Source organism: Prosopis cineraria, unplaced genomic scaffold (genome assembly GCF_029017545.1).
Source record: "Prosopis cineraria cultivar Desert tree isolate PC_DT_omini unplaced genomic scaffold, ASM2901754v1 PC12, whole genome shotgun sequence".
Classification (NCBI taxonomy): Eukaryota; Viridiplantae; Streptophyta; class Magnoliopsida; order Fabales; family Fabaceae; genus Prosopis; species Prosopis cineraria.
In genome coordinates this window covers 32,126,846-32,150,817 of record NW_026555343.1, presented here as the reverse complement: position 1 = coordinate 32,150,817, position 23,972 = coordinate 32,126,846, and the positions used below count along the sequence as shown (strand labels likewise).

At 32.1% G+C, this 23,972-nt stretch overlaps 2 protein-coding genes across 2 annotated transcripts; both read left to right on the top strand.

Annotated features, from left to right (window-relative positions):
• The first annotated feature begins 692 nt into the window (after positions 1 to 692).
• Positions 693 to 17,626, top strand: LOC129288216 (uncharacterized). The gene is made up of 7 exons (XM_054924714.1): positions 693 to 872; positions 7,470 to 10,854; positions 11,041 to 11,298; positions 11,614 to 12,324; positions 12,615 to 13,448; positions 15,993 to 16,718; positions 16,961 to 17,626. Exons 2-7 carry the CDS (start codon positions 7,942 to 7,944, stop codon positions 17,624 to 17,626), a joined length of 6,108 nt encoding a protein of 2,035 aa, XP_054780689.1. The 5' UTR covers positions 693 to 872; positions 7,470 to 7,941.
• Positions 17,528 to 23,600, top strand: LOC129288217 (uncharacterized). The gene is made up of 5 exons (XM_054924715.1): positions 17,528 to 17,811; positions 18,858 to 19,571; positions 19,839 to 20,684; positions 21,655 to 22,356; positions 22,611 to 23,600. The coding sequence occupies exons 1-5, from the start codon at positions 17,671 to 17,673 to the stop codon at positions 22,902 to 22,904; spliced, it is 2,697 nt and encodes an 898-aa protein (XP_054780690.1). The 5' UTR covers positions 17,528 to 17,670; the 3' UTR covers positions 22,905 to 23,600.
• The last annotated feature ends 372 nt before the right edge of the window (positions 23,601 to 23,972 follow it).

Below are 23,972 nucleotides of genomic sequence, written 5' to 3'. Positions count from 1 at the left end.
ATACATAGCTTACATGCTTACATGCTATTAAGTTACAAAACAATATTTAAGAGGAGGAAAGTTTTTCCTACATTTTTATATTTTATCATACATAGCTTACACGCTTACATGCTTCTATTGATTGGACCTCTAGCTTGTATGATCTCTACATTTTGATATTTATATTTTGATATTTTTTTTTACCTTTAAGTTCCAATGCTTATCATACAAACGAGCACTGAAAACTCATCATTTCTGGACCACCATTCAGATTTAATTTGAATGGTCTAAGTTTATAGTCTTTTATTTTTATTTTTTAACAATTATTTTAAAAGATACAAAATCCAAAATAAAGATAAAATCTTAACTGTTAGTTTTTCAAATTTTTGTATTTAAAAAACACCAGTTAAAAAACTATAAATCTGGACCATAAAAATTAAATTTGATTGATCCAGAGATGATGCATTCTTAGTACTTATCTGTATAATGAGCATTGAAACTGATTTTTAATATATGTAAAAATTAATCCTGATTACCAAAAAAAAAAAATTCATCTCAATTTATTAAATCTTTATAATATTTCAGCCCATCTTCCTCATTTTGTGGCCCAATATGTACAGCGCCTACAGCCCAACCCCTAAGTCTTCTTTTGTTTTGCCCTTAAATTTCCACTGCCAAAAATATTTATGAAAAAAATGCTTTATGCTGAAAGATTCAAAAATTTCTTGACGCTCTATTTCTTCTTCTCTGTTCGCTGTAAAATGCTCTCTTCTTCCTTCGTCCTTTCATTTTCGGCGATTCTAAAGCTGACACACCCGTCACAAGTCCGCCGCCGCCGCAATCTCAGATTATACAACTTTTTCCATTGCCTCCAGATTTCAGTCTCGATTCTGGTTTGGCGTGCTCTCCTTTCTTCTTTTTTATATTCATGTTTTAATAATCTCTATCATCATTTCCTCATGCCTCGATGATCATTCCTGCTTTTATATCATTAAATGCTCTTTTGAATCTCTGAACGTTCTTGCTGTTGTTAGCTTGTAATTTGGTGAAATTCTAACTGTAAACGATCAAACTCATAGATTTCCTGTTTGCGTCTCGAAGATGTTCGATGAAATGTCTCTATGGAGGCAACCATGGATTCGATACAATTCTTTTCTATGCTTAACAACCTTATTTTACTTTGAAAACTCATGGCTAGATACCCAAAGCATGTTTTTAGCTTATGGAGCTATAATGCACCATTATTTGCATTCTGGAGTTTTTCCTTATGCTTGAATTACGGGCTGTAGAAATTAAACTCCTTGAAAATTCATGTAACCTTTGTGATTTTGCTTAACTCTAGAAGGCTTTTGACTTAGTAGGCTTTGCAAGTGTAGGAAAGTTTTCTCTCATTCCTTTCAACTTAAGCTCATACGAGCTCTAAAATCTAAGCCTAGAATTCGTACTCTTTTCACAATTTGCACATACAGTTCTTGCTTTATATTCACTAACTCGTCTTGCTACAATCTTATAAACCATATTACTCAATGCTTTTAACATTTGATATCATTCTTTATTTATGACTTTTGATGAAATCAAGAACTTACTTCATCGAACATGGTTTGCACTTCACGATTTCATATTAGTAGGCTATGTAAGCTGCCTAATTCCATTCTTTTGAGGTCAACACCATGTAGCCTATAAGCATCTCATATAACTTTAAAGACTTAATTTTCACCTCTACAAAGGCTATTTCAATTCATAACCTTGATTTTTTTAAAATTTAGCCATATCATCAAACTAGATGGTTGAATAGGGGTTTTTAATATTTCTATTTAAATTTGAACTGGTAGAACCAAATACCCAGTAATATTCATGTTGAATAAATTGGGTCCACCCTTGATGTATTGATTCGGAGCCAAGTTCATAAACCCAACTCATTAATATTAATTATATTTATGTTTAAATATTTAGTTATTTTTTATATTTTGAATTTTAATATTCAAATTATTTTGGAAATAAAAAACTTTCCTGTGGTTTTGATCGATGGGAGTGGAGGCATATTTTTATTCAGAATACTCTCTCCCCCTCTCACCTTTTCACAACAACTTTGCTTTGGTGTTTCTATTGGGGGCAGAGATTGTGCTCTGACTCCTGTCTGTGGCGCGTGGAGCAGAATGTTTGAGCAGTCTAATTGGCGTACATAAAAGGAGTCGGGACAAGAATTTGCTAATTAAGTAGATAAATCGTCCAACCCTATACTTTAACATTGTTGATTGGCATCAAAGTTTAGTTGGGTCGAATTTTATATTTTCTGGTTATTAGTTATAACTTTTTAAAATAGGCTATGAAACGAGGCAAAGGTGAAGTGCAAGCCAAAGGAAAGGAATTATGGTTCCACATTTTAAAGCATGATAAAAGTGCTGGTTAATTTTTAATTAAACATTATAAAATAGGTATTAGACAAAGCAAGTGTTACATTTGTACCCAAAAAAAAAAGGACAAAAAGCAGGTGTTACATAAATCCTTACTTCAATTTTCTTCGTTGCCTCTGGTACTCTTAAACCTCAGAGTTAGCCTTTAGGTGTTACATTTTTCTTTTAAATTATGGACCCAGGATCTTTTAGCAGTTAGACATTTTTTTTAATGATCCAATAGCATGTTGTTTTTCTCAAGTAAATACTCCTATAGGTGTAAGTGAAAAAAAAAAAATTCCAAATTTAGCATGTTGTTCTTTTAGCAGCTGTTCATTTTGACCACTGCACACTCGTCCTGTCGCCCCTCGTCCATAAACTATTCGTTCCTATCACTAAATTAAATCTTCATAATATTTCAGCCCAAGGACCTTTATAACATAAAACTTGTGACAAAATGCAATATTCATAAATTATTAAAAAAGTGACTTATTTCAAATTGTTTGAAGGATCCACGGCTTAGTTTATTTTTGCCTGAAGATAGATATCAATTTGGCAAATTAGTAATAAAATTTTTTTGAATTATATAAATAATAATTTATTCTCTTAAAATGTTATAATTTTAATGAAGTCTTTAAGGTTTTGTGTCAATATATTTTAAAGTGAAAAGACCATTTTACCTTTATTAAAAATAACAAGTCCTAATTGTAATTTTTATTTAAGGAATCATAAATTTTGTTTTGTAAATTGTAAGAATTAAATAAGAAATTATAATTTATTAAGTGTAATTTTTGTTATTAGAAAATAAGCTTCAATTATAATTTTTATTTAAGGAATAGTAATTTTTATTTTGTAAATTGTAAGAGTTGAACTAGAAATTATAACTTGTTAAGTATAATTTTTATTTTTTGAAAATAAGTTTTCAAAATAGCAAATCTCATTAATAATTTTTGTTTAAAGAATCATAATTTTTTTTAAAGAATTGTAATAATTGAATAAGAAATTATAATTTGTCAATATAGGTAAAATTATTTTTTGAATTTAAAATTTATTAATAAAAAGGTACTTAAAGATTTTAGTGAAATTATAGTATTTGAAGAGATTAAATTGTCATTTATATAATTTGAAAGGATTTTATTATCATTTTTATATTAATTTTAAGCTGATAAACCTTATAGGGCAGTCTGACATTAAGGGTAATAGAGTAAATTACATACACGCTTCTTCAGTTTTGTGCAAAATTATATGTAATAAACTTTATTTTTGTAATCTACACCAATCTCCGAAACAATGCATCTTAGCTCAATTTTGTTTTATGATTAAAAATATGTATTCAGGCTATCGAAGATTTCTGGAGTTGATTTTTTTTTTGGGTGTAATTTTCAATGATCGATACTTTTATGTCACTACGCGTCCAAAACTAGTTTGGTTTGATGGTTTTGAACCTTTGTAACTATTGTTTGCGTTACTTGGTCAGTGATTTAACTTTTTCGCTTCAGTGAATGTGAAAAATATCAAATGTTTAGTTATTATTTTTAAATATTAAAAGCTCAAGTACTAATCGTTATTCATTGTCCTCCATTTTTGCAAGACAAAATCTCTTACTCTACATGAACTAAGAAAATTAGTTGATGTATTTTAAATTGGCATGTTTCCTGCAAAATATTTTGCATTGAATATTATTCTCTCTCACACACTCTATCTCTTTCAATTATTAAAAGTACCTATTTTAGGGGTATTTTTGAAAACTATATTAACTATTTTATAAATTTTACAAAACGTCTTGATCTCGTAAGTAGACATCAAAGGATTTTAGAAGTTATATTTTTCTACTTATAAGTTACTTTTAAAATATTTATAAATCTTAAAATTCATTAACTCTTTCTAAAAATTTAATAAAATTTTAATTTTATCTCTATTAAATATATATATTTTATCAATGTATTTTTTCTATCTAATATTTAATGGGAGTAAAAAAAATTATGATAAAAAATTAATGACATGCTTTTATAAATATAACAATTTCTATTTTATAAATAAGATAGAAGGGAGAAAGAATATAATGATTACTATTTTTCCAACGATGGAGTTTTTTTTTTTTTGGAATAAACTTCAACTTAAAATACCATTTGATTATATGATAGTATACAGCAGTGGTTTCTATAAAGATTAATCATAAAAAAGAATTACTCTGTTCGAGTTGAGACGGAAACAAAAATAAAGGAAGAGCTCTTTCAATTTTACGGAGAACGATTCTCTCTTTCAGTGCAATTAGTGGTCACATGCAATGCAACATGGTCTCCCATTAGGTGTCTCCTCTTCCTTACTTTCCATTTTCCTTTTTTTTTTTTTTTGTTTTTTTTCCCCTTCTCATTGCCGTTAGATTGAAGTTTCAACAGTTCTATTTGATAATATTATTATTTTAATTTATATAAATATATATAAATGAATTTGAACTATTAAAGTTTAATTTAAACAATTTAAAGCCATAATATTTTATTTATATATTTTATGTAAAATTATAAGAATAATTTTATAAAAAATTAAATTTAACTTATTAAATAACTTTGATTTAACGGTAATGAGGAGGAAAACGGTAATGAAAAGGGGGAATAGAATGTAAAGAAAAGCAGACACCCCGTTCTGCCTAAATGTTGCTTTTGGGACCAAAATCAACGTTTTTACACAGTTTACGAGAGTCACAGGGTTATGGTTGCTTTTTGTGTTATCGTTTAGTGATTAATTAATTAATAACTAATTAATTAATTGGATTTGGGAATCTCCATAATCACGAGATTAGCGATGCTTCAAATAAGACAAGGGGCTGCACATGCGATGCGCATCAACCCCCTCGTTGGATTTGTTCAATATTCAATTCAAATTCTATTTAACCCTTTCAAGTTTGTGTTGTTTGCCTCCATCACTTCATAGGATCTTTGGGAGGTGGGAAAATGACAACTAAAGACTTTTTAAAAAGAGTAATTTTAAATCAAAACTTTTTCAGTGCTGAAATATAAGAGGATGAATATTGAATTTGAAGACCTTAATTATGATGAAATTCTAATTGAGCATTAATTTTGATATGAGACTTTTAGTTGTCATTTTCTCTTGGGAGAAAGACAATTGTGTACTAGAATATTAATTTAATAGTAATTAGATTTTTAAAAAAATTGTTGAAGGACGAGTGGTGAATAATAATTTAACTAATTACAAAATTAGTTTTTCAGTTGCAAATCAGACACACAAATATAGAGGTTATTTCCAGTAATTTGCAGTTGAAATTTCTATATTTGTAATTAATTCTTTTGCAAATTTTTTGGGACATAATTGTCTTAAAGTTAATTTTTTTTGGGACATAACTTGTATTCTTCCTCAATCTTTTTATGCTTTATTTACTTGTAGTTTTTTAAAGATAGAAGGTTTGTCCAAAGAAAAAAATATAGCAAGTTTCGTTTGCTGTTGTTGCTATGTTCAACGATTTGTTCTCAGTTTTTCTTTTATAATTTATATACTTCCTTCTTTAAAAATATAAGATATTCTTTGATAAATTTAATATGTAAGATATTTTTAATTTTTTAAAATGTAATCATTGCTTTTTTTTTAAAAAAAAAGTACTTTTATTGATAATAATTTTACATTTATTATTGGGTGTTTAATAGGGATAAATATGAAAAGATAAATTTAGTTTAAAAGTAGATAACTACTTTATTGAAAGATAAAATTCAGTGGGAGTATATTCTATTGCTTATTGCTTACTTTGGAATAGTGTTGTTGAAATAATTAATTATTAATATAAAGTTTGGATTTATTAATTTATTAATGTTGATTAAATTTCTGTTTTGAATTTGAGATGCAATTTTTACACTAATAAGGACTTTAATAATTTGTCAAATAACATTTTTTGACCTCAATTTGTGAAATAACTTGAAATAGAATTGTATTTGCTTTCAACAATATATTTGCCGTTATAACGTTCTTGTTTTCATGAAGTGATGATTATTAAATGGTTAACTTTATTGTATGTAATAAAGACATTGCATGTAATAACCAGTGTTTTCAGAACCGGATCAGACATTGAACCGGAAAAGTCAGCGGTTCACGGTTCGCATGGTTCAACCGGTTGCCGGTGACGTAATAATTAAATTAAAAAAAAATTATATATGTATATAATAATTTAAATATAAGAAATACATATGAAATTGCTATTTAACTTAAAAAACTTAAATATTTTAAGTTTATTATGACTTAACAAGCTATATGATACACTATAATATCAAATGATTAAAAAAATTAGTCATTTTTTTAAAAAAATTTGATAAAAAATAAAAAAAAAGTTTTTTTTGAACAGTCCGGTTTTTGAAAACCGGATCCGGTTCCCGGTCCGACCGCCGTTCGAAACGGCTCAACCCGGTTCAACTCTGAAAACGGTTTTTTCTTTGAATCAGACCGGAAACCAGACCGGTCGACGGTCCGACCGGCCGGTCCGGTCCGGTTTTCAAAACAGTGGTAATAACTAAAATCTGATAAAGTTGAAATCCATCCAGCCAATGAGGATAGAGTGTGTGGTGTGAATAATAGAAAAATTGTTAGATAGATTAAATGTACTACATCATTACAGTCTGTCTAATAAAAACATAACATTTATATACATTAACTATAAATTAATTTTAATATCAATGATAATAGAGATAGAATAAGCAAGAAATTAAATATATTTTCTGTTATAAGAATAAAATTAATTAAAAAAAATTATCACATGAAATTTTGTTTAGATTATTTGAACCATTTTAATTTGATAGATTACAAATGATGTTATACATTCGGTCTACCTATGTATTTTTCTATAAAATAAGAACAAATATTAAATTAGAGCAACTAATTATTCATATTTATAATAATTTTATTTAATTAAAATTTATAAGCAACATGTACATGGGAGCGATCTGCTATAATTCACCATGTGTAAATGAGAATATTTAATCCAGTTAATTTCATATTGAAACCGACAGAAATACACACATTAATAAATATTTAAATTAAATTAAAAATGCAATGATACCCTTTCACGCTGAAAAAAATATTTTGTAAGAAATGCAGGGTAGGTTTCAAGTTTCAACTTTCACGGAGGAAGGAGCGCGTGGGAAATAAGAGGCACGTTTGGAAACTTGTATGCTCACGGGGATAGTGCAATTACGAGTCAACGTCCATGCTTCGTACTTGCAGTATCATACCAGTGTAGCAGCTTTCTCTACTCTCTCCAATCTTCTTCAACTATCTGAACGTGGTGTTGCTTGCTTTCTTCACGGCGTTCTTCACTTTGATCATCCCCCTGCATTTGTCTTCTTTGCTCTACTTTCTCTGTGATTTCACATCATTCACTCAGTACCTTTCCCAATCGCAAGTTTCGTTTTTCTTTCCTTTCTTTTTGTTTGCTGATTTTTTCGTTGTGATCAATAAAAAAACCCACGTGTTCCTGCTGTTCATGTTCTAGTTCCTCTTTGTTCACTGTTTCCTCCTATCTGGGAAAAAAGTTGTAGCAGTATATCAGAAGAACATCTGGGAAAAAAAAATGGAGTTTGTAGCCACCATGTTTGGCAAAGTGTTGGATCTTGTGGTGGATCCTGTTAAGCGGCAACTGGGTTACCTTTGGAACTACAAGAGCAATCTTGAGGAGCTGAGGGGATGTGCTCAGAGGCTCAAAGATGAAAGGCAGAGTATGATTGCTCGAGTTCGAGAAGCTGAAAGAAATGGAGAAAACATTGAAGATCGTGTTAACAACTGGTTGACAGAGATGGATGAGAAGATTGCTGAAATAGACATGTTTTTGGGAGATGAAGACCACTTGAAGACAGGGTGCTCCAACAGTTCGTTTCCTAATCTGAGGTTAAGGCATAAGCTCGGCAGAAAAGCAAAGAAGATGAACCCAGCGTGTGCTGATCTGGTGCAACAGGCGAACTTCACGATAATTTCTTATCGCCCAGAGCCTATTGCAATAGATGCTGCTCTTTTTGATGGTGGTTATGAATTGTTTAGCTCTAGAGAAGCCATTATCGAGGAGGTTATGAATGCTCTGAGAGATTCCACAATTACAATGATCGGTATCCTTGGGCAAGGTGGTGTTGGCAAAACCACTTTAGCTAAAGCAGTTGCTAGGAAAGCCATGGCAGAAAAGCTATTCAATGTCGTGGTTACGGCAAATATAACAAGCACTCCTGATGTAAGACGGATTCAAGGAGAAATAGCAGACATGTTGGGCTTAAGATTGGATGACGAGAGTGAGATTGGAAGAGCTGGTCGTTTGCTACAAAGGTTGAAGAAGGAGAAAGAGAGCATTTTGGTTATCCTTGATGATCTTTGGGCAGGACTTGACCTTAACATGTTGGGGATTCCATCTAATGATGATGATGTCAGCCAGATGACTATCAAAGATATGCATGATTTTGGTCCTAATATGTTGAAAACAGAAAAGCGCCCTGGTGGCTTCAAAAGGTGCAAGATTTTGTTAACTTCTCGAATCAAAGGGGTATTGTTGAGCGAAATGGATGTGAAGGAAAACTCAATCTTCTCTGTTGAAGTCTTGGAAGAAAATGATGCAGAAAAATTGTTCAACAAGGTGGCAGGAATATCTGATGAAGATTCTGCAGAGTTGAAATCATTATCGACTAAAATTGCCAATAAGTGTGCAAAGTTGCCAGTGGCATTAGTAACAGCTGGAAAGGCTTTAAAGAATAATAAAAGCAAATATGTCTGGGAAAATGCACTACAAGAAATCGAAAGGCAAGAATTGGTTGGAGTGCTAGAGCCTGTGGAGATTTCTACAAAATTAAGTTATGATCATTTGAAAAGAGAAGATCTCAAGTCTATTTTTATACTTTGTGCTCAAATGGGTGAGGATCTGTTTATAATGGATTTGGTGAAATATTGCATTGGTTTGGGCATATTTCAAGGAGTTACGGTAAAAGAAGCTCGGGATAGAACAAATATGTTGATCAACAAGTTAAAAGACTCAAGTTTGTTGCTGAATACTAGTTCTTATGATTGCATCACCATGCATGATATGATTCGTGATGCTGCCCTATCAATAGCTTCTAAGGAGAAAGATGCTTTTACCCTAAGATATGGTAAACTAGATGAGTGGCCTGACAAGGATACATTTGAAAGGTACACCAGCATCTCTTTTCATCATTGTGATATCGTTGATGATATTCCAGAAGGTATAAATTGCCCTAGACTCAAAGTCTTCCATCTTAACAGCAAAGAACCTTGCTTGAAAATACCAGACAAACTTTTTGAAGGCATGGGTGAACTAAGAGTATTAATATTGTCTGGTATTGATCTATTAAACTTGCCTTCTTCAATTAAATGCCTCAAAAAGCTTAGAAAGCTTTGTTTGGAGCAATGTCTGTTGGGTGAAAACATATCCATCATTGGAGAGTTGGAGAATCTAAGAATTCTCAGCCTCTCTGGATCTCGATTTGAAATTTTTCCAAGTGAAGTGAGAAAGTTAGGAAAGCTACAATTGTTGGACATTAGTAACTGTTCCAAACTTCAAGTGATTCCATCTAATGTAATATCAATGTTGAATAATTTGGAGGAGTTATATATGGGAAACAACTTGATCCAATGGGATGTTGAAAGAAAAATAAACCACAATGGAATTGCTTCGCTTATTGAATTGAATCATCTTCAGCAATTGAGAAGTTTGGACATACACATTCCTGATATTGTAGCTTTGCCGAGGAGCTTGTCCTTTGACAAGTTAGATAGCTTCAAAATTGTGATTGGTGACTCAAAAATGCTTTTGTTAGAAGATTTCAAGATGCCTTTCAAGTATGAGTCAACAAAAGCTTTGGCTCTGCATCTAAGAAAGGGTGATGACATTCACTCCCAAACAGGTATTAAAATGTTGTTCAAAAGCATTGAACAATTATTTTTGGGGGAAGTAGATGGTCTTCAAAATATTATCTATGAGTTAAATGTGGAAGGACTTCCAAGTCTTAAACATTTAACAATTATAAAGAACCTTGACATCCAGTATATAATCTATTCAAGAGAGAGGAAACATCAGGCAATGGCTTTTCCCAAGTTGGAGTCAATGTGTTTGTATAATCTTGAGAGGATAGAGAAAATATGTAATTGTCAGCTCACAGATGCCTCTTTTCGCAACTTAAAAGCCGTTAAGATCAAAATCTGTGGCCGATTGAAAAATGTCTTCTCTTCTTACATGGTTAGATTTCTCACAAAGCTTGAAACAATTGAAGTTTCTGATTGTGATTCTTTAAAGTATGTTGTTGTTGTGGAAAGACAAGAGAACACTACTAACAACAACAATGCAAATGATGATAGCATTGCATTTCCTCAATTGCGCACTTTGATATTGCAATCTTTACCAGTATTGGCTTGTTTCTATGCTATTGACAAGAATGTTCCAGTCTCTCAAATAGAAGCTACTACTGCTTGTCATCCTCTATTTAATGCAAAGGTATGTGCTATGAACTGTAAACAAATATATTTCTCAACACTTTTCTTTGTTCATGTGTTAAATCATATTTAATTTATTCTAAAATCAAGGAATCTGGCTTGGCTTTTAAAATCTTACCCTCTTGCGAAAATTTATTTGTGGAATTGATAATCAATTATTTAAGAGACTTTAATTTTTTGTGAGTAGGTTTCATTTCCGAGCCTAGAGAGCTTGGAGTTGTCTTCAATCAATGTCAAGGAGGTATGGGGTGACCAACCCTTCCCAAGTGCCTCCTTTCAAAATCTGACAAAATTGATTGTCAAGGACTGTGGTAGTTTGAAATATTTAGTTTCATCATCCCTGGCCAAGAGTTTGATGAAATTACAAAGCCTTTTTATTAGAGGATGTGATATGATGATGGATATTTTTGATGCTGAAGACGTCAGTTCAGATGAAGCAGGCAAGGTATGCAATTGCATTGAATTTGATTAGACACAGAACCAGGAATTATTTCTTTTATCATTTTTATTAGGGAGAATTACAACCAGGGCCCATATAGCGAAATTTGCAGTTGCATTGGATTTGATTAGACACAGAACCAGGAATTATTTTCTTTTATTAGTTTTATTATGGAGAATTACAACCAGGTCCCATATAGCAAAATTAATCACTGCAAGGTCCATTGACAACTGAACTTACAGTAATTAATTTCCTTGTGTGGGACTTCGATGTAATTCTCCCTTTTTATTAAATAATGATTAATTTGGTCTATATACACAGGAGGTTGATGTCTTTCCTCAATTGAAGAAAATTGAAATCACCAGCATGAAGAATTTGAAATCCATTTGGCATGGCCATGCTAGCCTACATTCCTTTTGCTGTTTGGAATCTTTGATCATCAAAGATTGTGCAAAACTTGTCACCATTTTCCCTCAATACATGGTAGGAAAATTTCATAATCTTGGCAGCATGGAGGTTATCAATTGTGAGTTGGTGAATGAGGTATTTGACCTTCAATCTACATCTCAAATTAGTGGTAGGAATGAAACAAACTTGCGCAATCTTCACTTGGAAAACCTACCAAAATTGAAGCATGTATGGAGCAGAGATCCTCAAGGAATTCTTAACTTCAAAAATTTTCAAGATGTTTCTTTTATTAGTTGCCCTGGCCTAGAAAATCTTTTCCCATTTTCTGTTGCCATTAATCTTATGAAATTGGAGAGCATTGAAATACGTGATTGTGTGGGGATGAAGGAAATTGTAACCAGGGATGATACATCAAATATAGTCAAATTCATGTTTGAGTTTCCTAAGCTAACCTCGCTTACATTAGTTGAACTACCAAAACTTAGGAGCTTCTACCAGGGATCACATGGTGTAGATTTCCAAGCATTGACCGAATTGGGTCTGACTCGTTGTGACAAGTTGGAAGCATTTGGCAAGGAAACAGGAAATTCAGAACTGAAACCAATTCTCTCAGCTTTAGTTAAGGTAAATCTTCTTTAAAAGCACTTGTATCATTTTATTCGTTTAAAATCATGATTGTAGAGAACTGCAAATGCATGAACTTTAGATTTCCCACAAACTACCTGAGCCTCACTACAGGAACACTTATTATGGCTTAAATGGTTGTCCTCTATAAATTATGATTGTAGAAAACTGCAAATTAATGAACTGAAGATTTTCTTCAAGTTAACTGAACGTTACTACAGGCACACTTAGTATGGCTAAATGGTTGTCTTCTTCTAAAGTTATACTTTTCTTCTATGATGATTTTTTAGGTGTTATCCAACTTGGAAAAACTAGCATTGGGCCCAAAGGAATGGAAGTGGTTGCAGGACTCTGTTGGTAGTAATATGTATCAAATGCACAATATAAAACATCTTCTTCTTGATAGACTGAGTAGTATTGAAATTCTCTTATGGTTTCTTCAGAGAGTTCCTAATTTAGAAGTCCTATATTTGTGGAATTCTGCTGTCAAACATGTGTCGCCTAATGGAAGCCTTGTTTCGCTTCAGAAAATTGGAACTGTTGGACAACTTAAAGAATTGAGATTATTAGAGTCATATCTTCCACAGAATATATGCTTAGAAAATGATGGCATGTTTCAAAGGGTTGAGCGGCTATACATTTATGATTGTCATCATTTGAAAAACTTATTGCCTTCCCCCGTATCATTCATTTACTTGACATATCTGAAAGTTTGGAATTGTGGCAAATTAAAGAATTTAATTTCTTCGTCCACTGCAAAATCCTTGGTGGAACTTACCGTACTGAAGGTTGCTGAATGTGAAATGATGGAGGAAATTATCACGGTGGAAGAGAATGCAGAAGACACAGGAGATGAGATTGTTTTTGGCAAATTGAAAATTTTAAAACTTGAGTCTCTAAGAGACCTCACAAGTTTCTGCAATTCCAAGGATAAACTGGTCTTTGGGTTTCCATCCCTTGAAAAATTGATAGTGAGCAACTGCTCTAAGTTGGAAAATTTCTGTGAGAAAATCCAAAGCACACCAAACTTGCGAAAGGTCAACATTGAAGAAGGAGACGAAGGAGAGAAAGGGTGCTGGGAAGGTGATCTGGATAGTACGATTCGAAAGATTTTTGTGGATAAGGTACGTGATAATTCCTTGTATTTATTGTAGTTTGAAATTAAAAGTTGTTACTTGTTACATATACTCCTTTTCATCAGTACGTTTTAAAATTTCTTTTGAGATCTTTCATCCGACCTTCTTCATCTAAAAAACAGTTTATATTTCTGTGTGTGTGTGTGTGTTTCCTTTGTATATATGATCGTCATATATTCAGGGTTAAGAAGAGAGTTTGGATTTCAGCATTGAGATGATTTATTTACTTAACTTTTTTGGGGAAAAAAAATTGTCAGTCTAGATTCTACTGTGCAGGCATTTAATTTTTAATTTTTAACTTCTGACACCGGCGTAGAAAATTTTTTTTTTATACATTAGTTTCTCATTAACTGGTGTAGAAGTCCAGTATAAGGGGTGGAGAGAGGGCGGACCGACAGTAGTCACGGCCTCCCTAACTTTTTAATGTTTTCTTAGTAAAATGTGAGAATTATATATTTTCAGCTCCCATAAGTTGGCACATAATAGAAGTTATAAAATACTAGATGGAATTCTCATTTCAATTTTATATGTAGTCTTTTACGTATATATAGAGCAACTATTTTAGTAGCTTAAAGATATACTTGTCATAGGATTTACTTATTTTTAACAACATAATATTATACATGTTCTTAAAGTATTAATGTCATTTTATTTCGCTTTCATTTTATATTTAATGAAAGAAATTATAAAAATTATTATTAACAAACTTTATTAAGCATTGCAACAAAAATCTCAAAATATATTGAATGTTATGTGTTTGATATTTGTCATAAAATCACTCACCCAAAAGTTAGGAGGTTTGGTGAAGTTGTTCTTCTAAAAAAAAATTACGTATTTTAAATAATCAAGCTTTTAAAATTTATGATATGAATGGTTTTTCCTCTGATATAATTCGATCTCATTGACATAAAGATTTTATGACAATTGAGCATTATTAATGTGTTTATATATTTATTTACTACGATTATCAATTAAAAGAATTAAGTAGGAAATTCAACAAGTTGTAATAGAGCTTATTATATTAAAAAAAATTTAAATTTCAATGATGTATTTAAATCATTTAATGCTCATAGGGATGATAAAATTTTCACCGATTTAATGATAATTTATATTGAGAAGGAAATTGCTAAAATATTTACTGTAAACATAATAACTAATGATTTTTAATTTCACGTTAACTAATAATGATTTTAAAAGTATTCTTTTATACTTTGTAGAGTGTCTTGAATTTTCAATTTCTTAGTTTAAATATATACTGTAATACAGAGGCAAGTTATTCTATTTTTCTCAGAGTATTTTGAAAATTTAAGCTTTCCCTCGAACAAAGTTAAACGATTTCCACCACAAATAGACTGTAACCCGCATAAAATGATTAGTTACATAATCAATATTAATATATTAACATAAGATATAGTATAACATTTTTTAAAATTTTATCCATAACCCTGCCGTTCTCCATAGAAAAGGTTATGGCCTTCTTGTTAGGATAACACACGCACTTATGCACGCACACTAATCATGTCAATGTTAGGTTCCAACCTAAGACTTCTTTTAAGAGAGGGATATGGCGTTGTTGTTAGGATAACTGACTGTTGACATAATATTAAAAAATATAAGGTATTTTTAGTATTTTAAAGTGTAATCATTATCTTTTTCTCCCAAAAATGTCCCTATTGAATGATTGTATTATATTTATTTGAGTGAAATACCCTATTACATAAAGATAAATAAAAAAAGATAATATTAGTTTGAAGATAAGTAACTATTTTATTAAGGGAGAAATTCAGTTAAAATGCCTTATATTTTTGAATAGAAGGAGTATAATATAATATAATATAATATATTCAAAACCCATGTAAAGTACCTCACATATGCTTAACCAAAAAAAAAAAAAAAAACTATATAACTTTTTCTGTCCACCCATTAATATAAATACTAAAAAGAAACTCTTCATGGAGTTTGTACTTCTAATGTCCCAACCCTCTAATGCATATTGCGAAGCTCTACTTTTTATTTTTCCATTTTTCTCTTGATCATTATTTTATAGATAAAATGAAACACATTTTGGTATTTTTAGCCATGAAATGGTGCAATTTTGACTATAAAAAAAATGGTGCAATCTTTTTTTTTTTTTACATTTTTTTTCAAATAAAATGGCCATGAAATCGTGCAATTTATTGTTTTCTTTGAAAATTGTATAAAAAATTTAAAACTGTAATATTTTGTGATTGCAAGATACTTCATCTTTAATTTTATCTACAAGATAATGGTTAAAAGAAAAAAAAAATGCGTGACATTACAGGACTCGTTAGACGCCCCAAACTCCTCTTATGTAACTATATAGAATTTAATTATCATTTTAAAAATATTTGTCTTAAGCTCCGAACAGGTCTTCTGTAGTTTAACTAAATTATCTATCAAATTGATTTTATTAAAACTATTTTATGTTGTTTTGTTTTTGTTTTTGTGCATAATTAATTTCATAGTAGTAATATATAACAGTCTAATGTATCAACTATTTTGTTGGAGCAGCTGGCACAATTTGCACGTGATGTGCAATATCTGAAGCTAGGAGACTACCCTAAGCTACAAGAGATATGGCATGGCGTAATGCCTGTCCCTGATGGAGGATTCAATAAGTTGAAGACTTTGATAGTGCATGGTTGCCATTTCTTATCAAACAATGTGATCCCTTCTCATTTGCTTGGCTTCCTTTATAACTTAGAATACTTAAAAGTACAAAATTGTGATTCTGTAAAGGCAATATTTGAGGTGGGATCCTTGCCTTCGCCCTTCCCCATTCCCTTGAAAACATTGATTTTGGAACAGCTCCCTGATCTGGAGAATGTTTGGAATGTGGACCCTCAAGAAATTCTCAGCTTCCAATCTTTGCAACTTGTGTTTGTTAATGGATGCGGAAGCCTCAAGAGCTTATTTCCCGCATCAATGTCCCAACACAAACTTGAAAGGCTTGAAATACTACGCATGCAATGCTGCGGGGGGTTGGTAGAAATTGTTGCAAATGATGAAATAATCCTAATAGGGGCAAATTCAAACTCAATTATGTTTCCAAGCTTAACTAGGTTGCATCTACAGAATTTGCCACAACTCAAGTGCATCTATCCAGTAGTAAATGACTTGGAATGGCCAAAGTTAAAGGTACTTGATGTATATCATTGTGATCAATTGAAGGTGTTGCCAACACGAGAACAAGATCATTTTCCAATTGATGTAGGAGCTATGGTCTCATTTGAAAAGGTATTTTTCCTCTTATATTTGTTAATTCTTTTATTTGATGTTGCAACAATATAATGATATCATCCATACCTGTCATTTTAGTCTTCTATTTTATATTTTTCCTTTTTCCTAACCCGAAATTGAGCTCATTTTTAAGCACTCATACCGAAAAATATTTTTCATGTGTTTGAATAAATATAAGATGTTAAAAATAGATCCTGTTGTTGTTTCTTCTAGTCTAATAATAATTTGATTCTTCCTAGAATTTTCCCAACATAGAGCAATTGTCACTCAACAAGGAAGACTTCATGAGAATTAATTCGCAAGGACAGTCTCACGCAAACTTCCTTTGTAAATTGAAATGCCTCATATTGCAATGCTTCCATGATTTTTTGGATGCATTTCCATGTGAACTCTTTCAAAAGGAATCACTTCCCAACTTAGAAATGCTTCAAGTGGCTTGTAGCGCCTTCAAAGAAATTTTCAGCTCTCAAAGACCTAATGTGGATCTTGGTACTAAAATGTTGTCTTCACATCTCAAAGGGTTGGAATTATTTTCTCTGAGGCATCTCGTATCCATAGGGCTAGAGAAGTCATGGGCAGCACCAACTCTTGAAAACCTAGAAACCTTGAGAGTGGAGATTTGTCCTTGCTTGAAGAACTTGGTATCGTCTGCTGTATCTTTTACAAAATTAAGGGAATTGCGTATATATGAATGTCAAGGATTGGTATATTTGCTCACGTTGTCAACTGCAAGGAGCTTAGTTTCACTTGAAGAGCTTTCCATTGGCAAATGTGGATCAATACAAGAAATAGTGCCCAAAGAAGATGCATCGGATGAAGATGAGATAACATTCGAGAAGCTCAAAAGATTGTCTCTTTACTCTCTCCAAAGACTTGGTAGCTTTCACCTGGGAATTCTACATTGAACTTCCCATGTTTGGAACTTGTAACTTTTTGTGAATGCCCCAGAATGAGAATCTTCTCTTGTGGAACTTTAAATACATCTCAACATTTACGAGTTTCAACCAGGCATACTGAATACACAAATTTTCCTCCACAACATTGCGGCTTGGATTTAAATGCCTCCATCGAGTTGCTCTTTTCATCACAGGCAAGTGTTATCTCTTTTCTGTATCCTGTTTCGTTGCTATGCACTAAGTAGACATAATATTTGTTTCCCAATTTCTGTTATAGGCATGGTTATTGTATTTTGTTTTGCCAAAAATGTTACCTTGTTTTTGTTGCAAATACATACCTTTCAAGGATAATACTGAATTGCTTGGAAAACAACCTTTTAACCGTGTCTATGTTGGGCCCAGCTCATATATGGAGGGAAATGAAGAAACTATTTATTTTGATCTGGTTTATTTGCATATTATTATATGTTGTGCTTGTTTTAGCTTCTAAATAAAAGGGAATCTTGTAAAATTAATAAATAAATTTTTAAAATAAGGAAGATGTTATGGAAAAGGATGAAATAGGAAAAAAGAGGAGAATCAAGGACTTCTCTTGTCTCAGTTTGGAATTTTCGTCCATTAATTCCTTAATTAATTTCAATCAAGAACAAGACAGAGGATAACTATTTATATATCACGAGTCCTTATGTGACATTTCTTTCTTTAATACACTATAACTGGAAAATTTTCTGACTTTCGAGATAAAGGTTTCTATCGTGGGAAAGGAAATATATATGTATATATTTATATATTTCCCCTTCTAGGTATTCATTAACTTTCTTTATAATTTTTTTTTTGTTGAGAAAAGATGTTATACGAATTTAAATTGTCAATAATATTTTTATTTTTTCATTATTTAAAACACTATAATATTTAATTGACTTTGTTCTTGACGGTAAATTACAATTCCTAAGTGCAGTTAGGGGGCAAATCATAGATACAAAAATATACACATCTTAATTTGATTGGAAAAAGGTAACTTGAGTTTATAAGCTCCACTGCCTACATTTTTTCCAATATTGCTTTTAACTGTTTTTTTATTTAAATATCTTCAAAGATAATACGAAAATGCTTCTTCTTCTTCTTGGTAAAATACGAAAATGCTTCTTACTTAAACGATCTTACAACTGAGTCTCAATTTAACGGAACTCAGAGAAGTAATGTAAAAGAGCCTAAGGTATCAACTTTTTTGTTGGAGCAGCTTTCAGAATTTGCACGTGATGTGCAATATTTGAATCTCGGAGATCACTATGAGGAGCTTGAAGACATATGGCTTGGTGCAATGGCAGTGCCTAATGGAGGGTTCAATCAGTTGAAGACTTTGATAGTGGATGGTTGCCATTTCTTATCAAACAATGTGATCCCTTTTCATTTGCTTGGCTTTCTAAGTAACTTGGAAGAGTTACAAGTACGATACTGTGATTCTATAAAGGCAATATTTGAAGTGGGATCCTTGTCGGTCCCCTTCTCCATTCCCTTGAAAACATTGATCTTGAAACAACTCCCTGATCTAGAGAATGTTTGGAATGAGGACCCTCAAGAAATTCTCAGCTTCCAATCTTTGCAACTTGTGTATGTTAATAGATGTAGAAGCCTCAAGAGCTTATTTCCAGCATCAATGGCTACACCAGGCAAAATTGTAGGTGTTGAAAAACTAAAAGTGAAACATTGTGAGAAATTAGTAGAAATTGTTGCAAAGGACGAAACAATCCCAGGAGGAGCAACTTCAAACTCAATTCTCTTTCCTAGCTTAACCATGCTGAAGCTGTGGGAATTGCCAAAGCTCAAGTGCATCTATTCAGGACTAAACAATCTGGAATGGCCCAAGTTACAAGAACTAGTTGTATGTCAGTGCAGTCTGCTGAAGAATTTCCCAACATTAAGTCAACATCATTTTCTAATTGATGCGGAAAAGGTAATATCGTTGCTATCACGCGTTTTTAAAATTCTTTACACTAAATTTGGTATATACTAATTACCTTAATACAAGCAATGTTGCTCTCCTTATCCTTTAGATAAATTTTAGAGAAAATTGTGACTCTATTTAAAATACTTAAAGATCTTATAAATACACAATTGCCAGATTACAAATATGTTGTAGAGACATATTTTGAGTCAATAAAATATTTTAAATCCATCTCGTCATTATTTTCTGTTTCTAATGATAATTTCTTGATTTTAGGTTTTTCCTAGCCTTGAGCATCTGTCACTTTGCAAAGAAAGCATCATGCATATTTGGCAAGCCCCGATTCAGGCAAAGCTTCTTCAAAAAGTGAAATTTCTGAAATTGGAATTCTTTGATGCTGATTCTGAGAGATTTCCGTATGGGTTTTTTCAAAAGGAATTGCTACCCCATTTAGAAAAGCTTCAACTATCTTGTGGTAACTTTGAAGAGATATTTACCTCTGAAATATCAGACATGGATGGCTATGGTAATATGTTCTCTTCTCGACTGAAAATTTTAGAGTTGATATCTCTGTCAAAGCTCAATTTAATTGGGTTGGAGCGCACACCTCTACCAAGAAACCTAGAAATGTTGAAAGTTGATAACTGTCCCTGTTTGATCAACTTAACACCATCCACTGTGTCTTTCTCAAATTTAAGGGGTCTACATGTGAGTGATTGTGATAGATTGCCATATTTGTTCACATCCTCAATGGCAAAAAGTTTTGCTTTACTTGAAGAATTAATGGTAAGTAAATGTAAATCTATACAACAAATAATGACTGAAGAAGGAAATGAATCAGAAGTAGATGAAATAACATTCAGGAAACTTAAAACATTGTCTCTTGCCTATTTGGAAAGTCTTGAAAGGTTTCAAAGAGGAAATTCTACTCTGAACTTCTCGTCATTGGAAGTTGTGACTGTTCATCAGTGTCTGAGAATGAGAATTTTCTCTTATGGAGCTACAAATGCACCTAAGCTTCTACGAGTTTCAGCCAAGCCTCCTGACGGATTTGGAAATTCTCATCCAGAATATAGTGGCATGGATCTTAATGTTTCCATAGAGTTGATTTTTTCCTCACAGGTAGCTGCTCTCTCAACTCTCATTCCACAGAATTGACTTCAATAGAATTGACTCTCTCTAATTTAAAATAAAAATAAACATACATTATATGAACTAATTTATCTTTTGTTATATTAAATTCTCAATTCATTAATTTTTTGTCTAGATAGTATTTGAAATATTATTTTTAGCCAACTTATGTATTTAAACTTTTAAAAAATGACTAAATAAACAAGTTTGTGGAACTAAATAATTTAGAAATGATTAAAAGAAGTTAAAGGTAAATGCCTTAAAATTGTTTTTTGTTACCTAAATAATTTTTAAACAACATTTATGTTAAATAGGTTATTTTGGTCCAAAACGTATGATTTAGAAGTTAATTAATGGTTGGGTAGATGAAAATAGAATTTAGCAGTGTATGAAAGGTAATTGTACTCACAGGTTAGTGCTATATCATTTCTTAGTCCTTTTTCATAGGTACATTTTAGATATGTGATTATTTCCCAAGTTCTATCATCGGCGTAGTAAACTAATGTATATTATCTTATCGTTTGTGACTAACATTAGTTTTGGAGAGTATATATTTACATCTAGAGAAAACTATTCTCTTAAAGAAAAGACTTCAAATTATACTATTTCTCTCTCTCTAATAATAATCAATAAGTTATTTTTTACACAAATGTCTCCAAATATAACACTACATTTGTTGTCAAACAACTGTACAACTAAGCCTAAATTACGCCAAGCTTATATGTTGGGAGGAAAGAGATTTCTATTCAAAATTTATTAATTTTTATTATGTGTGTTGTTTGATTTAGCTTCTAACTAGATTTGTATCTTCTAAAATTAAAACCTTGAGCAGCTTGCACAATAATTTTAGTCACTCCGTAGGGGAAAAACCTTACATCTATTTGTCAGGTTTAAGCATATTGTTAAAAAAATTTCTATTTTTCTACAATAATTTTAAGTATAAACTGTTTTGCTGGAGCAGCTTGCACAATTTTCGCATGATGTACGATATTTGAAGCTTGGAGATCACCTTGAGCTGCAAGAGATATGGTATGGTGTAATGCCAATCCCTGATGGAGGTTTCAACAAGTTGAAGACTTTGGTAGTTGATGGTTGCCAATTTTTATCACATTATGTGATCCCTCTCCATTTGCTTGGCTTGCTGAGTAACTTGCAAGAGTTACAAGTAAGAAATTGTGATTCTATAAAGGTGATATTTGATGTAGGACTCACAGCCTCCCCCTGTTCCCTTCCTTTGCGAACATTGTCTTTGGAACAACTACCTAGTTTAGAGCATGTTTGGAAGGAGGACCCTCAAGAATTTCTCAGCATCCAATCTCTGCAATATGTGTATGTTGATAAATGCAGAAGCCTCAAGAGCTTGTTTCCAGCTTCAATGGCCCAATGCCAACTCCAAAGGCTTGTTAAACTATGTGTGCAGTTTTGTGAGGAATTAGTAGAAATTGTTGCCAAGGACAAAACAACTCCCGGAGGAGAAACTTCAATGTCAAATATCTTTCTCAACTTAACCACGTTGGAGCTATGGAATTTGTCACAACTCAAGTGCATATATCAAGGACTGAACAATCTGGAATTTCCAAAACTAAGGGTATTTGATGTATATAGTTGTGATCAATTGAAGATCTTACCAATTGATGAGGAAGCCTTTGTCCCATTGGAGAAGGTATTTAATTTTTCCTATTTCGATGTGGCTATAATGATCTCCTCAAGTACTTGCCAGTTTAGTCTTTTAGTTTATATTTGAAGTCAACCTGAACTAAAGATGAGCTCTTTTTGAAAAAACTTAACATATAACTAATGTTCATGTGTTTTATCAAAATAGGTTAAGAGATATTTTAGGGATTAATAAGAGAAAATATCTGAAATGGATCCTCTCATTAGTTTTTCTTATTCTAATAGTAATTTTGTTGAATATAGGTTTTTCCCAAACTACAGCAATTGTCACTCAGCAAGGAAAACATCATGGAGATTAATTGGCAAGGACAATTTCAGGCAACAAAATTCCTTCAACAAATAAAATTTCTCATATTGCAATGCTTTCATGAGGATTTGGATGGATTTCCGTATGGATTCTTTCAAAGGGAATCACTTCTTAATTTAGAAAAGCTTCGAGTGGCATGTAGTAACTTCAAAGAAATTTTCATCTCTCAAAAACCTGACGAGAATCACTGTACTGAAATGTTGTTTTCACAGTTAAAGGATTGGAAATAATTTCTCTGAGGAAGCTCAAATCCATAGGGTTAGAGCAGTCTTGGGTAGCCCCACTTCCTAGAAACCTAAAATTCCTGAAAGTGGTGAAGTGTACTTGTTTGATGAACTTGGTACCATCCACTGTTTCATTCTCAAATTTAAGGGATCTGTTTGTATCTGAATGTCATGAATTGGTACATTTGTTCACATCATCAACAGCAAAAAGTCTTGTTCAACTTGAGATAATGTCCATAAGTGAATGCAACTCCATACAAGAAATAGTGACTGATCAAGGAGATGAATCATCACATGGAGATGTGATAACATTTAGGAAGCTCACAAGACTGTCTCTTACCACTCTACCAAGACTCTGTAATTTTTGCACACGGACTTGCAATTTGGAATTTCCATCCTTGAAAAATGTGTCAATATTCGGGTGTTCCCAGTTGGAAGTTTTCTGTCAAGGTGATATATATGCACCGATCAATGTGAATTTTCATTCGGATAGGGATCTCAATGCCATGATACCAAGGTCTTCAATAAAGAAGCCTAAGTCGTTATAGGCAGGTTAAAAACTATATAGCCAGTTCAATTTAATACCTTGCTTGTGATTGACCAATCTATTATTGTGCTATACACACCCTTTGTGCCAGAAACACAGGATTGGCATTTCTGTGGAACAAATTTTTGCGCATAGTTTTTCTCTCTCGTTCCCTATATTGCTTTCAATCTTAAATTAGGATGTTAAATTACCGCTTGTTTTTGTCATCTCAAGTAAAGTAACATCATTATTTGTTAGTTCAGCTGGGCTAAGGCAGAGATCATTTTTTTTTTTTCCTTTCCCGAAGTGATTTTCTAAGCAAGTGTGACTTTGTATCATTCTCAAGTCATTTTTGCAATCTGTTCCAGGAAATGATCATCTTTGGCATGAGAAAACCTTGGTTTGGTTCTGTTCTTCATTCTGCTCTAAAGCCAATTTGTCACTAGGTGACACTAACATTACTAGTGATGATTAAAGGAGAACCCTTTATACGGAGATTTAAGATATAACTAACTTGATACTTGACAACTACCTTTTATGTACTGACA

What these genes read in the sequence shown, in the direction of transcription:
- LOC129288216 (XM_054924714.1), top strand. Translation starts at nt 7,942, where the DNA reads ATGGAGTTTGTAGCCACCATGTTTGGCAAAGTGTTGGATCTTGTGGTG. An exon ending in GTTCAGATGAAGCAGGCAAG is followed by an intron (nt 11,299 to 11,613) that starts GTATGCAATTGC and finishes CTATATACACAG; the next exon opens with GAGGTTGATGTCTTTCCTCA. An exon ending in GAAAGATTTTTGTGGATAAG is followed by an intron (nt 13,449 to 15,992) that starts GTACGTGATAAT and finishes TTGTTGGAGCAG; the next exon opens with CTGGCACAATTTGCACGTGA.
- LOC129288217 (XM_054924715.1), top strand. Translation starts at nt 17,671, where the DNA reads ATGAGAATCTTCTCTTGTGGAACTTTAAATACATCTCAACATTTACGA. An exon ending in AGTTGCTCTTTTCATCACAG is followed by an intron (nt 17,812 to 18,857) that starts GCAAGTGTTATC and finishes TTGTTGGAGCAG; the next exon opens with CTTTCAGAATTTGCACGTGA. An exon ending in AGTTGATTTTTTCCTCACAG is followed by an intron (nt 20,685 to 21,654) that starts GTAGCTGCTCTC and finishes TTGCTGGAGCAG; the next exon opens with CTTGCACAATTTTCGCATGA.